General features: G+C 35.2%; 1 protein-coding gene across 14 annotated transcripts in view; it reads left to right on the top strand.

Moving 5' to 3' along the window:
- The window catches only part of mmd (mind-meld), a 486,484-nt gene that overhangs the window by 430,084 nt on the left and 40,697 nt on the right, over positions 1-15,703 (top strand). For 12 of the 14 annotated variants that reach the window (XM_053770021.2, XM_053770023.2, XM_053770013.2 and 9 more), the window contains one exon: positions 11,238-11,377. In XM_053770021.2, coding sequence (XP_053625996.1) covers positions 11,238-11,377 — 140 coding nt within the window. The remainder of the gene's footprint in view (positions 1-11,237; positions 11,378-15,703) is intronic. The other 2 variants (XM_053770029.1, XM_053770018.1) reach the window with 1 other exon arrangement.

The raw sequence follows: 15,703 nt of genomic DNA, 5'->3' as shown, positions 1-15,703 counted from the left end.
GTTACTAAATTATCGATTCCAGTGATTTCTTCAATTACAGATCTGCATGGAAAATTTTGCAAGGTTATTAAATTATAAAATAGGATGTTTAAATTTCACTACTGGGTTGCTTTAAAAAAATGTAATATCTAAAATGAGAAATAAAAGATTCAAAGGAATCTCACGAAAATCTGTACCCGACAGAATGGATGAGCAATATATTACAGTACACCTAACTCCCGGCCTTATGGATAAGGTCGTTTATCATACAATAACCCGCTCAGGAGTCTTCGGAACACTGCGGGCGTCTTCGACAATAAATCGAAGGTGCTCATGAGTTATGGCTAAAACCTGTAATTGGCTAATGGAATTTAGGACATTAAATTCAATCATATCAGAGTGTAGGTCTAATTGAAATGAATTTGTTATATCAGAATACACAGTTTACTTTAAGATCAGGCGATTTCAAAATACACACAAATGAGCGTAAGACGAAACTATTCAACTAAAAATCAAACCACTCATTTATAAGTGAGGCAATTTTTGGCAAAGTAAATTACATTATTCCGCCCGTTCCTCTTTACCGTTAAAACACAAAATGCGGTTAATTTACACAATTTTTATCGGCGAGCCAGAGGGCGCAGTATTTCTTCGAATATTTATGCCAGCCGCTATCTACCAAATAAAGCAGGCGTTACAATTAAAGCGAGTTTCAAGGGCAATGGAGAATTTTCTTTTCAACTTTATAAGTATTGGAAATTATAGTAAGCACCCTAACAATGAATGGATTCTTCGACGCAATGGTACTGTAGGTCTCGACCAGGCACACATGACAGCCCACCTTATTTAATGTAACCTATCTATTAAATGGCATTCACATCAATTTCAACAAATAAATAAATATATTAGGACAAATCACACAGATTGAGCTAGCTCCAAAGTAAGTTCGAGACTTGTGTTATGGGATACTAACTCAACGATACTATATTTTATAACAAATACATATATAGATAAACATCCAAGACCCGGGCCAATCAGAAAAAGATCATTTTCCATCATGACCGGATCGGAGATCGAACTCGTGACCTCACGGTCCAGAGGCAAGCACTTTACCACTGCGCCACCGAGGTCGTCAAATGTGTTCATAAAGTAAAAGAAATAATCATGAGGGTATTTTTATATAATAGAAGTATTTGTAAAATTAACGGACTGAAAGTTTAACCAAGATAATTGGACGAGCTATGCTCGCCTTAGTTTGAACAAAAACAACGGTCAGAAGTCCGCTGGCTGTGCAAATAGTTCTTGCATGCAATGTAGATTAGCCAGTCTGCCGCAGTGTAAGCACAGGCGGTGTTTCAGCTTGGGTGATTGTAAGACTGGCTATTTGTCTAAACAATTTCGTATTCAGATACAACATTTTGTCTACAGATAAATGAGGTATTACATCCTGTGGAAGTACAAGCACTTAAATTTAATTTAGATATACGTAGTTCTGTTATAATTGCAAAGGATAATAATTTTATGTAACACGTTTTCTGTTAGAAAGAATAATTATCATAAAAAGTGGGCAGAAATATTTTGTTTAATATCATTATAAGCAATCCAAAAATATTGCCTCCTGGATCATGATCATATAGATTTTTATAGGGACTCTCTATCAAAAAAAAACCTCCGAAACAAAAGTCTAAGACGCAGACAAATAAATAACAACCCATGAATTTACGAGCCGTTACGAAGCTAAAACTTAGTTAATTAACGCTAACACAAAAGGTGACTCGGAGTCGAACTTGCCACATCTCTCGGCTGAAATTAGCCAACTGCAGTATGTAGGCTGTGTTCGGTTTGATCTAGTGTTAGTTCCAGTGGTGGGCAACTAAACTAATTTGCACTAAGCACAGACACTTGCCGAAAGCGTTCCAGCTCCGTTTATTAAGAGAATTCACAGTTGCGGTGAAATTTTGCCTTGATTTTTGGCTACTGTTGCAACTTAAACTTATTTAACTGTATTCCATGGTTTAAGAGCGAGAAAATTCATTTAATGTACAGCACAGCAATATGTTGCCAAGTGATTTTAAGTTTCTTTGCGATTCTTTGTTCACACAATATGATCGAATCATCATGATAAAACAGAAATTTGCTTCGCGAACTTTAATTAACGGCGATAGGTACTATTAGCTTGATTAACACAGAAATATTTTACTTTCAACTGTTATAAATAGTTTCTGATAGTAACATAATTATAGCATACTATACACATATTATATTCACATATAATTATATACACATATTATAGAAACATCCTTAAATGTAGAAACTTTAGGACTCTGAATTAACATTTTGTAATCAGTTTATTGATAAATTTTTAGTGGCATATTTTTTGCGCCTGGCCATATTTTTATATATATACTAGATATTGCCCGGGGCTTCTCTCCCGTGGGAATTTTGAGATAAAATGTAGCCTATATAGCAATCTTGGATAATGTAAACTTTCTAATGGTGAAAGAGTTTTTATATATATATTATTATAAAGAGGCCTCAATATATATATTATTATAAAGAAGTAAGCGTTTGTATGTTTGAGGCGGGTAATCTCCGAAAATACATATATATATATATATAGCATGCTATTGTGTCCCACTGCAGCTGAGCAAATTTTCTTTACTGAAAATATTCATGAACATTATTTTTGAAGTGGAAAAAATATTGTAATATTATCACGGAAAATGCCACCGACCGAGGGTCCCCGATTCACCCTTGTTATTACATCGTATCCTAAATCAAAAAATGTCAGATATTTGTTCCGCTTCCTAATTACCTGACGTCCCGTGAGCATTCCTAATTAGTGACGGCGAGACGGGAATATTCCCAATTAATAACACAAATTCATACATGAAGAACAGGTGTTCACTAGCTATAAAAATGTGTGGTCAGTAAAATCACATTACAAAAACGGCTTTAACGTATAAAGTTGAATTTCACGACTGTTTGAACGCGGCGTGTAGCGTTTCATTAGTGTCGCACGTTTTTTTTAAATAAAGAATCATTTCTTTTTAAATATTAAACATTTATAAAATTAACATTGTACCAGCACTTATTTATGAAATAGGATAATTAAATTGATTACTGTGTATGGTACAATTTAATAAACACTAATGATAGCCCGCGGCGTTCAAAACGCTCGTGAAATTAAATAAATAAATAAATATATTAGGACAACAGTTCGAGACTAAGTATGTTATCTGGGCTATGTTTCTGTGGATAAAGTAATCTCCTGTCTTTTTAAAGAACACAAGACTGCATCCTTAATCACATTGCACATAAAATAGATTTGAATTGCGCACTCCATTCGCTCCGAACCGATCGGTCGTAAGAACTCTATTTGTCTCCGAGCGCCTTGTAGCTATCCGGGAATAAATAACAAAGAGTTCTATCAATTTATCTACTTCTTGGTTTAGTTTCGAGTGATATTTCTACTCGATTTGCTTCCAAAAGAGTAATTTACTATGGAACATTCGAAATTTAATTTCATTGAAATTGAATTTTGAATTTTCCATACATTACATACGACTGTGTTTTTTCATTTTTGGTAAACAAGGCACCTAGTGGCTGTTAGGGGAATAATGGAATGTACCCACATTTCCATAAAAAAAAACTTTAGTCCAGGAAAATAAAACTAAAACGAAGAATTTCAGTGAATTTTACAAACTCCTTTAAATTGTTATGTTATCAATCACCATTTCCGAGCGAAACCCAACGTCATACAAGAGTGTTTTTCCCCGCGATTCCTCCAAAACGTGCAACCATCCACTAAACTGGAACAATTTATGAAGAAATATTATACGCTCTAATATTGTGTTTCATATGAAGCAGCTTGTGAAGCTTGGAAAATCGTAGCTCTTATTGTTGAAGCTATAAGGGTGTTTTTAGCTCGGGTGTTGACTCATTTTCCAAGGCGTTAGAATTTGTGAGCGTTTTCGCAGCCTGTCGAGATTTATTTTGATCCTTATTGCCGTTGGGTTGATTGAGGATGTATAAAACTCCGTTTAGGATTTAAAATGATCTTAATATTTAGGTAAAATATTAAAATCACATGTCCTTCCTGGTCTAGAACATTTATAGGGAAGATGTAATATGAACCCTACGTTAACCATTACAAGAAACATCATCTACGTATTAAATAGGGTAGATAATAATTTTTTATTTAATATATTATAATAAATAAATAAATATATTAGGACAAATCACACAGATTGAGCTAGCCCCAAAGTAAGGTTGAGACTTGTGTTATGGGATACTAACTCAACGATACTATATTTTATAACAAATACATATATAGATGAACATCCAAGACCCAGGCCAATCAGAAAAAGATCATTTTCCATCATGACCCGACCGGGGTTCGAACCCGGGACCTCTCGGTTCAGAGGCAAGCACTTTACCACTCCGCCACCGAGGTCGTAAAATGTTGATGACTATATTTATATTTTTTATCATCGTAACGCAAAGCCATATAAAAAGTGTGGCAATACGCTCTAAAAAAATTGAAGCTACGTTTGCCAATGAGCCCAGTGTTGCCAAGCGAAAATATAAATATAAATCGAATTAAGTATCCAATCACGTTCGCGCGCGAAAAGGATTTTCCAGTTACACTTATATGGGGTGAAAGACGCGGATTCTTTGAGCAACACTTTGAAGACGTGCGATTAAAATTGATGCTATAATATTGTGATGTCGGTATTGCTGGTGGCACGTGCGTGAATTTGAAAAAGATAACTAGAATCCAATTTTAAATTTTTTACGATTTCAACACTCACATTCACAGACAAAATAGAAAAAAAAAATTGGTTAAATTATATATTAACTTATATTAGTTTTTGTTACAAGCGTTTAAACATTTTAATTTGCCTATGTTTGAATTCCCGTTTTTCCAAAACTGTCCGTTTTTTGTTGACAAACCGTTGCGGTGGCGCCACTGCGCAACATGGCGGCCGGAATGAAAAATGGCGTCAATTTACCGGGCAAACGCAGCTAAATTGGATATTTCTCACAGTCTGAGCCCCGTGTTGGGCATTTTCCATCCTTTTTTTTTTCATTCGGATTTACTTTTCACTATTTTTTGTCGTCGACACAGATGGAGGATGTTATAAGGGTCATTTTAGTGGCTTGCTTGTTTGTTATGCGTCCTCGAGTATTGCTTTTTTGGCGCGAAATGGCCGAGTAGCCACCTAAGCTTATATCTATTGCATTATGTCAGTTACACTCCAATCAATAAAAAATATGTCTCAGATTAAGCTAATAAAATATATATGTATGAGCACACAAGAATTAGAGGTCCTTAATGTGACCACAATTGATCCCACAGCGTGATAACCATACAATTTTTAAATCAACAAATTTTTTCACCAATAGAAAAATTTCATAAAAAATTTAAAGACTGAACAAAATAAACATTTCTAGCCAATTACAGTCCTTGACTAATAATAACAGTGTACTTATCTAACCAAGTTTTTATATTATTAAGTTATTACGTCTCTTATATTATATACTAACATTATATATGTACTAAATATGACGTAAACTACTAAATATGTACGTACTAAAGTTACATACGTACTAGCAACTGCGTACTAACTCAGATCAAAACTGAAATGTTAAAAATTTGAGACAAAATATCGTCTATTAATAAAAATGCCAAATCGTGATGACAGTAATAATTCCCTTCGCTCATTCATTTCATTCGTTTTGTTTTGCGAGTCGCATTACAAAAAGCAGAAAGCACATTTTCTATATAAAAACGACAGACACAAACAGACTCATTAATCATATTACTTTGCGGAATGAGAATGCAATGGGCAAAATGGCTGGGAATGAAAAAGCCAAGTGTGATTCGGACTCATACCGCAAAGGTTCCGTACAGCAAGTAAAGCCGTTACAACATCAAATACAACTATATCTTTTCATAGTTGCGTATAATCAGTCCAACAGTCATTGGTTTTACATGTGCAATAATAAATTACTTCCTGCCAAATTTCATGATGCTTGTGCAAGAAAAGTCCTATTTTTTTATATCTACCTGTGACCAAATCACATAGGTGGAGTTAGCCCGAAAGTAAGATTCGGTACTTGTGTTACAGTATACTAACTCAGATAGTATATTTTCAGATTGTGTCTTGGATATCGTACAAGACCCAGGACAATCTGAAAAAGATCCTTCACTTGAACGGAGATCGAGTGCCGAACCTCCAGTTTAGCAATCCGTCGTGATGACTACAAAGATCATCAAGATTTTCATTGTAATTCATTCCACATTATGGCCAGGACTATGTCTACGTATTCCTATAGAATACTATTGAGTTAATGTTCAAATGATTATTAACAGAAGGGTTCCTTTTTTTCTTCTTTTAAGGTAACCCTAAAAAGTTCCGATGGCGTATGACGGCGAAGTTTTCTCATTAACAACTCGGGACGTGATAATTGCTGCATCACAACTCTTAGCAAAGCCAATCAAATGTATTGCTTTTTTATTCTCACCGGGTCGGCAAAGCTAGTTAGGTAACTAGCTTTGCCGACCCGGTGGCGTAGTGGTAAAGTTCTTGCCACTGAACCGAGAGGTCCCGGGTTCGATCCCCGGTCGGGTCATGATGGAAAATATATAATTTATCTATAAATGTATTTGTTAAAAAATATAGTATCGTTGAGTTAGTATCCCATAACACAAGTCTCGAACTTACTTTGGGGCTAGCTCAATCTGTGTGATTTGTCCCAATATATTTATTTATTTATTTGAACCAGTATTTAGGATTTCAGAAAACTTAACACTCATTTTTGTATTAATTTATTAATAAATAATAATAATAAATTCTATAATGAGATATGGCGTTTTCAGAATGAATAAAACCTTATAAAGGCCAGTCATCACTACTAAGAATATTTTTTTAATAATGTTGTCTACTATTACTACTCTATTTTTTTAACTTTATCTTTAAAGCGGCTTCCGTTCCGGCTTCGCTCGAATAAAAACGTAAAACTCCCTCAGGACTATCTGTTGGTTAACCGCTAGAAATTCCGTAGTTTTTAAGTTTATCGGAGACATAAAGACAGACGTGGCAGAGAACATTGTTTTATAAAAAGGATTGTATCTGTTACTTCCACAATTGTAAATATGTTCATCTAATTTTTTCTCCTTACGGCTTAAACTAGACGTCAACAGGCAAATAGATAAAATGTTTATGTTATTGATGTACAGACGACATTAAAATCACCTCATACGCATTCACTGCCACTCATCATACCAGCCCACTAAACAAAATAAGGTCGTCTGGGACATATGAAGGACGTGCAACATCACACAACATTCTACTCTAAGTCAATAAGGACAAGGTTCAAAATTCTATATTACGCTCTGTCAAAGAGTTGGCAAAAGTGGTACGAAGCGATAAAACCAAAACTATTTGAATATTTTCAGTTAAAGAATCACTTCTTTGTGGTTCACAGAGCAGATAGATGAGTCGCGAAACTCGATGCGCTCGAGTTTAGCTAGACGCCGATATTGTTGGTGGAATTGAGCTTCTGAAATATTTAGAATTTGTTGACTGATCACCTGTGAGGAAAAATCTATATCTAATCTATAGGAAATTCAAGTAAATCAAAAACTTTACATGAACAAAAAAAATGAGAAATTATATAAAAGAAGTGCTTTGTAGAAAGGCATATTACAAGTCTGATGATTATGTGAACGACAATAATGTTTGGCCCAAGCATGGTGCAGTATCCTCATAACATATGTACCTAATTGATTTTTTATTTATATTTTTTTTTTGTGTGACAATTTTTAATAATTTTATTGGAAATACAACTTTTTTATATATTCATTCAAATTTTGACATTTTTAATAAATGATGTAAATTCGTCCTCTTAATTTTTTATATATGTATAAGACCTATATTTGTTAATTGACATAAACATACATGCCGTGGTCATAACCGCTAAACAGCTAAGATAAAAACAATTCATCGGAATTAGTTTAATGTTTCTCTTTACTAGAATGTTCTAGAATGTGACAGTACCTAGACAGTCGTGTCTAGACTAGTCTTGGGTCTTGTCTCAACGAGTAATAGTTACATTATCTCTATTTCCCAAAAGGCAACACTGGCACGATTTACGAGATCCTACCAATAAATTGATTACAAAAGAAACATTAAAAACGAATCTTGAAATGTCGCAAAGACTGCGCAATTTTAATAGAGCCTAAATAGCTTTAGACTCAGTCCGGAAATAAATTTAATAACAATTATTTATATAAAATAATATATATTTAGATATTGCTTTTAAAAATTACGTTTATTTCGTATTATTTCTTGGCTGAGCCTAAACTGAAGAATATATTAAGATCGAATTTTCATGCGATTTTCACCAATAGGTAATGTTGATACCTAAGGAGGGTATAGATGTAAAAATATTATGAGACGGGTCGCTAGTACGATTATCATGTATGATAATCGATAAACTATTATTTACGAATTTGACTATCAGGCCACACGCATGGTGAATAACCTACAAGAGAAAACATAGCCAACCAAATGTATAAGACTATATATTTGGTAATTGACGTCCTTGGAGAAAAGGCTGCGGTGAAGTTTGTTGCGCTGTTTCTTCTACCCCTGCGCTTTGGAAGTCGGCAGTAGACTTAGTTTAACTAATTTTTTCACGTCAATAAGTGATGTATATATAATCCTAAATTGAATAAAGAATTTTTAATTTGAATTTTAATCAGTTTATTAGTTCCTTATTTGAATTTCCCGCGGCAAATAATTACATTCTCATAAATCTGCGGCGGTGGAGTAACAGCCATATTCATTTTATTTTCACTCCAGGACAGAACTGTCACGTGGGTACTTATGAAATAAAGCAGTTGCTATCCAGACACACTGTGTTATTCATTACGTTACATGGTGGCAGCGGTGGGATTGAACTTCCAAGTTACAGCCCTGTTTTAACATAACGTCATTACAAAAAAGTCCAATTTCGCCCGTATTTTCGCCCAGGACAGAACTGTCACGTGGGTACTTATGAAATAAAGCAGTTGCTATCCAGACACACTGTGTTATTCATTACGTTACATGGTGGCAGCGGTGGGATTGAACTTCCAAGTTACAGCTCTGTTTTAACATAACGTCATTACGAAAAAGTCCAATTTCGCCCGTATTTTCGCCCAGGACAGAACTGTCACGTGGGTACTTATGAAATAAAGCAGTTGCTATCCAGACACACTGTGTTATTCATTACGTTACATGGTGGCAGCGGTGGGATTGAACTTCCAAGTTACAGCCCTGTTTTAACATAACGTCATTACAAAAAAGTCCAATTTCGCCCGTATTTTCGCCCAACTCAGATCGGCGAAGTAAGCTGTATTAATAAAAATGAAAATTCACACGTACACAACATTTTTCAAACGTGAACGTTTGAAATTGTTTCACTTGGGAGTTGTTAGGTGACTTACCGTTTTACTTCCTATTTGAACGATGTATGAAACAGCGTACGTTTAAAGTGTAATTAATAATAGAGAATTATTAACTTACAGTCTTACGATTGCACCAGTCAACTTTGAAGTTAACTTTAACCTTTTTTTTTGCCACGCTTGGAATTCAATCTCTGTAATGACAACAAACATAATATATTTTGTAAAAAGCTTTTCGTTTTGTTAATATTTAATTCGCTTCCGGAGAACATACAAATAGAAAAAAACGAGTATGCCAGTTATTTTTCCCCTTTTGCAGTTAAAAATTTCTTAGGTTTGTATGTTTGTACCAAAGAATATTGACGACCTCGATGGCGCAGTGGTCAAGTGTTTGCCTCTGAACCAAGAGGTCCCGGGTTCGATCCCCGGTCGGGTCATGATGGAAAATGAATTTTTTTTTCTGATTGGTCCGGGTTTTGGATGTATATCTATATATGTATATGTTATAAAATATATTATCGTTGAGTTAGTATTCCATACCACAAGTCTAGAACTTAGTTTGGGGCTAGCTCAATCTGTGTGATTAGTCCTAATATTATTTATTTTATTTTATATTGCACTCAGTCACGTCATGACTTTCCGTCTGAACGCGATAAACTCCAAAACTACCTAATGTATTTTTGTACGGTTTTCCCCAATAGATAGTATGATCCATGAGGTAGGTTTAAGTCCGTAAGTAGTTATAACTTATTATGGTTTTTCCCGAACCAAGCCGAGACGTGGCGCAAGTTTAGTATAAACATGTAAAACTATTCGCGGAAATCGCTACGTGAGTGCAACAAATCAATTTTAAATTTATTTCAATATTTTTAGGATAGTCTAAATAAAAAAGTTATATGCAGGAATAGAAATAAAAGAAATATAAAAAATATCATTCATTTAACAATTCTACATATTTTTCTCAAGGAAATAATATTGGAAATATTTTTAATAGGTAAGACGTGAAGCGAAAGAGCAAGGAAATAAAATCTAATTGAGTCCAGTCTATGGAACTACCAGTCGGATTTCAGGAATTATTTTTGCATCTGACAGCTCAATTATTGTGAAAGGAATATGTAATTAAACTGCGGATAAATGGCACAGAAGTTATTGACGTTTTCAAACAAAATTTAATCCGTTGTATTCACATAACCAATTAGAAAGCAAACCTATTTTGAGTGAAATATAGAAAATTTAAATTCAATTATTTACTTGATGGGTAGATAATATTACACAATGCGTAGTTGATAGATAAATGGAAGCATAGACGTGTTTGGCGATTTTAAGAAGCGTACAATTTTTCAATATTAGGTACCTTGTTACACTTCTTATATAAGTAAACTAACTTAAAACATAAAACAGTCAGAAACTAAAATCATTTTTAACGTGAAATGTCACCTCAAAAATGATTGACTTAAATTTAGCTCCGTCGTTTTGACGTCCGTCGACAAACAACGCAAAAAAACGCAGAAATTTTATTGAGATTCAACGTACGTCAACACACGTTGGGGTCGTAACCAAACAACGGAGCCGTGTGACGTGCTGCGTCCTCGTAACTGAGCAAGACTGAGTTAGATCATGACTTTTAGTTGTCATACCATTGCGAGGCCATCGGACCACACTGTCCATGACATATTCTTCTTCTTCTATGGGTGCCTCTCCAATTAGTGAAGGTCAGCGATTAGCATGGTTAAGTCCTTCTTGTCCTTAGCTCGGCGGAACAACTCATGACATATTCTAACGTTATGTCGTTTTGTTTCAGCAGAAACACCCACATGTGATCTTCGAGGCGCGTACGAAGGCCAACAAGGGCTGCGCCAACAAGCTGGAGTACAGACCGAAGAGCAGGAGAACGAAACATGTCGCCTTCGTCGAGTCAACCCTATCTGATCAGCCTGGCGCGTAAGTATTTATGTTATTCTCTCGAGGACACCATTTTCTTCAGTTTACTCTAACTAAATTATAAGATACTAGATGTTGCACGGGGCTTCGCTCTTGTGGGACTTTTGAGATAAAATGTAGCCTATAGCATCTTGGATAATACATTATCCAAGATTGCTATATATAGGCTTTCTAATGGTGAAAGAATTATTGAAATAGGTTCGGTAGTTTTGGAGATTATCCACCTCAAACACACAAACTCACAAACGCTTCTTTATTAGTATAGACTGTCTCTAGCTCGCTGATTCGCTCGCGTAAATTTCCCACGCGAAAAAATATTATTCCGTCATGATACTCCTTTTCCATACTTCAAATTCAAATTCAAAATTCAAATTCAAATAATTTATTCAGAAATTAGATCTTCACACGCACTTTTTCTCGTCAATTTTTTATATTTATAGTTATTTCTCTCAAGCTACAAACTACTGGCATTTCGGAACGACCACTGCTGAGAAGAAATGCCGAAAGAAACTCATTTAAACAGTGTTGGTCCCTATCAAAATACATGTATGCAAAATTTCAAGAAGATTGGTCCAGTAGATGGAGCGTGAAGAGTGTCACAAACAAACAAACTTACTTTAGCATTTATAATATTAGTTAGGATCAGAATGTTGACAATTTTTTTTTCACTGTTAGTTGACTAGTTGTGACAGGTGAATGCTGCGTTTCACGCCATTTTTAACTGCACCAACTCGAACAGTACGTTCACGATTCCGTTCAAAACACCAGTAAACATTTTTTCTGGTAGAATTTGAGGAAAAAGTATTACTCGAAGAGCTCAGCTCAGAGCCATTTGTGATGGTTAGTTTTGTAAAATTTTAAATATAAATACACAAAATCATATTAATAGACGTTATTAAATTAATCACAAAATTTTTCATAGGAATATAATACAAGAGTACTGATTAAAATTATTCAATATTTTCCAATGATATTACGACGTTTCTTATATTTTATTTTTCCTAGAATGGTTCAGATTATTGGTTGTTTGTGGAAAATCTGAGTTGAATCTCCTGTCAAAGGCAACGTTTCTGTGAAACCATTTTAACTGTATTGTCTTTATTTATCAGCCGAAATCAGGGAAATTCTATCTTTGGACGTTGATGATGATTGAAATAATCTTCATTGCAATTGTGCCATTTTACTGATAAACTTGTTTATAACGTTATGAAGGGGAAACTTGGGCAAGTCTTAGGATAATAAATGTATAAGTAACTAAGCTCTTGCCCGCGGTTTCGCCCGCGTGAATTTATCTGCGAAAGCAGAACAGACGATTTTCATGCAAACGTTCACCCCCCAAAATTTCATCAAAATTGCTCCAGCGGTTTAGCCGTGAAACATACAGACTGACTTTCGCATTTAAAATATTAATATGGATGCTGATTGTATTAAAACATTTCAATGTTATCCGCGTACATTCCCTTTATTAATTGTTGACATATTTCATTTCAAGTGAAATACACGAAACCAACAAGCAATCTGATATTTAATTGATACAATGCATAAATTAAATTGAACCACGGCTGATTTAGTCTGATATGACGCTACTCTTTCGAACGCGACAACATTTTTCAACAAACATCCAACAAAGAGATATGGAAAATATCGTAAATTGCGAGCAAACTACAGTCATATTATTGCCCAATGAACTGTAAATCGCTTACTCTGATAGTTCTCACCTCGCCGCACTTATAACGAAGTGAATGGAGACAATTGCAGAATAGTTTCTTGTAATTGCTGGGACAGACTTGTCTAATTGATGAACTCTTATATATATCAACTGCGCCCCGGGGCTTCGCCCCTGTGAGAGTTTCGGGATAAAAAGTACCCCATGTGTTATTCCAGGTTATATTCTATCCTCGTACCAAATTTCACAACAATCCGTATAGTAGATTATGCGTGAAAGAGTAACAAATTATTCGTGTATATTATATATCCTCGCAAATTTTCGCATTTATAATATTTAGTTATAATATTAGTTAGGCGTAATGATCCGGTTGCCGGACACAAAAATCTGTTTTCTATTCCATAGCCAATTTCTGTTTTACTTTTTACATCGTTAAATCCAATGGAAAACAGATCAAAGCCAGCAATGTCGCTGTTAGTTTAATTGTTATCAATTAACGAACGAACGCAATGAGTCGTGGTCGTGATTCTTCGCTTCTTGCGTTTCGATTTTCCTCTGTAATTTGTTTTTATGTCTTGAAGGGGAATGAACACACTATATGACACATTTTCAGTTTGAAATTATAAATTCAAATTCGAATTCAAAATTCTTTATTCAATTTAGGATGATATACATCACTTATTGACGTCAATAAATGGTAAGTTCGAGACTTGTGTTCATGTGTGTGTGTGTGAGCATAGGTCTGTCTTCGCGTACGCCACCCTCCTCTGTCCTGTGCCTTTTTCATCCATGTACAACCTGCGACTTTCATTATATGGTCCGCATCTCATTGGAGGTCGTCCAACACCTCTCTCGCCGGCCCCAGGCTATAATTCAGTCAGTATCAGCACTTTACTCAGCACTTTACTCCACCAGCCATCACGCGGACGCGACGTGCCAGCTGTCCTACCCAATTCCACTTCAGGTTCATTACCGCGTCTCCAACATCCCGTACTTTGGTACGCTGTCGGATCATGACACTTGACTTGTGTTGTGGGCTATTAACGATGCTATATTCTGTATATATATATATATATATATATATATATATATATATATATATATATATATATATATATATATATATATATATATATATATATATATAGGTAGTTATGTATGCAAGTAGATAAAATCTGAAAAAGATTATTTTCTATTTTGACCTGATCGGGGTTCAAAGCCAGAACCTCCAGTGTAACAGTCCGGTATGATGACCATTAGCCCACAGAAGACGCCATAAGTGCATATTCTACTAATACTATAAATGCGAAAATTTGTTAGGATGTATGTGTGTGTTTTTGTTACGCTTTCAAGCAAAATCTACTGGACTGATTGTTATGAAATTTGGTACGCGGGTAGAATTTAACCTGGAATAACACATAAGGTACTTTTTATCCCGAAATTCCCACGTATGTGAAGCCGGGGGCGCACCTAGTTAGTATATAATATAGATTAGTCAAAAAGTGCCTGTGAATTTTGAATCAAACTGAACATGATTTCCAAACATAATCTGATATTTACGTGACAATTGTCCTAGCATTTGTGGCGATTGCGTTTGCGGATCCAACTCCGATACAATCGGTTTGATATCGATACGATATTCAGTTGTTTGCAATGTCGATAATAGAATCGATTTCCTGTTGTGAATTGGTTTTAAGCGAGCTGTATTTATCGCACAATCAGAATTAAAAGAAAAACACTGCATGGCTACTGTAACAATTATGAAAACCTATACGAGCAATCTTTTTGGAGCGGGTTGCACCAGTCAACTTTGAAGTTAACTCTTGCGCGCTGCCGTCTTTTAGATAAAATCGTTGCAAGACTAGGCTGTCGCATATGAGAAAAGTCTCCAGTTTAATTTACTTTATTTTGTAATGTATTACATTAGTTCTTACTTAACTTTATTTACGCCTTGCATTGGGCGAGAGGGAGAATTTATATAAATATAAAACCCTTTCTTTTGATGGACTTTTGAGAAGCATCTTGCATATACTAAGTTTCTTTCGCTCCCAGACCAGCGTGGAACAAACACACGTACATATTGACGACCTCGGTGGCGCAGTGGTAAAGTGCTTGCCTCTGAACCGAGAGGTCCCGGGTTCGATCCCCGGTCAGGTAATGAATGGTGAATGATGTTTTTCTGATTGGCCCGGGTCTTGGATGTTTATCTATATATGTATTTGTTATAAAATATAGTATTGTTAAGTTAAGTCTTGAACTTACTTTGGGGCTAGCTCAATCTGTGTGATTTGTCCTAATATATTTATTTATTTATTCTTTTTTCGACAGTCACGTAATAACTCAACATTAACATATCCATAGCAAAAACACACACAAAAAAATATATAAATCCCGACATTTTCGATACACGAACAGGGATCATTACACAAAGAATACGCGCCAGCATTGTGCGTTGGCCTCGGCACTTATACCTCATAAATCATTCAGTCGATCCCAATTTGCTGCCGACGACTGATGAAAAGGCACCCTCAATATTCGGCGGAGGGTCCCCGGGGAATATGGGATTTTATTTCATCGACAGCCAGCGCCTGAGTAATAAATATAAATGATCTGATTGTTATCTTTATGAAACTTCCTGAGCTTCTATTACAACTGAAGGA

Source organism: Plodia interpunctella, chromosome 3 (genome assembly GCF_027563975.2).
Source record: "Plodia interpunctella isolate USDA-ARS_2022_Savannah chromosome 3, ilPloInte3.2, whole genome shotgun sequence".
In the NCBI taxonomy this organism is placed as follows: domain Eukaryota; kingdom Metazoa; phylum Arthropoda; class Insecta; order Lepidoptera; family Pyralidae; genus Plodia; species Plodia interpunctella.
This window is presented reverse-complemented; position numbering and strand designations above follow the sequence as displayed.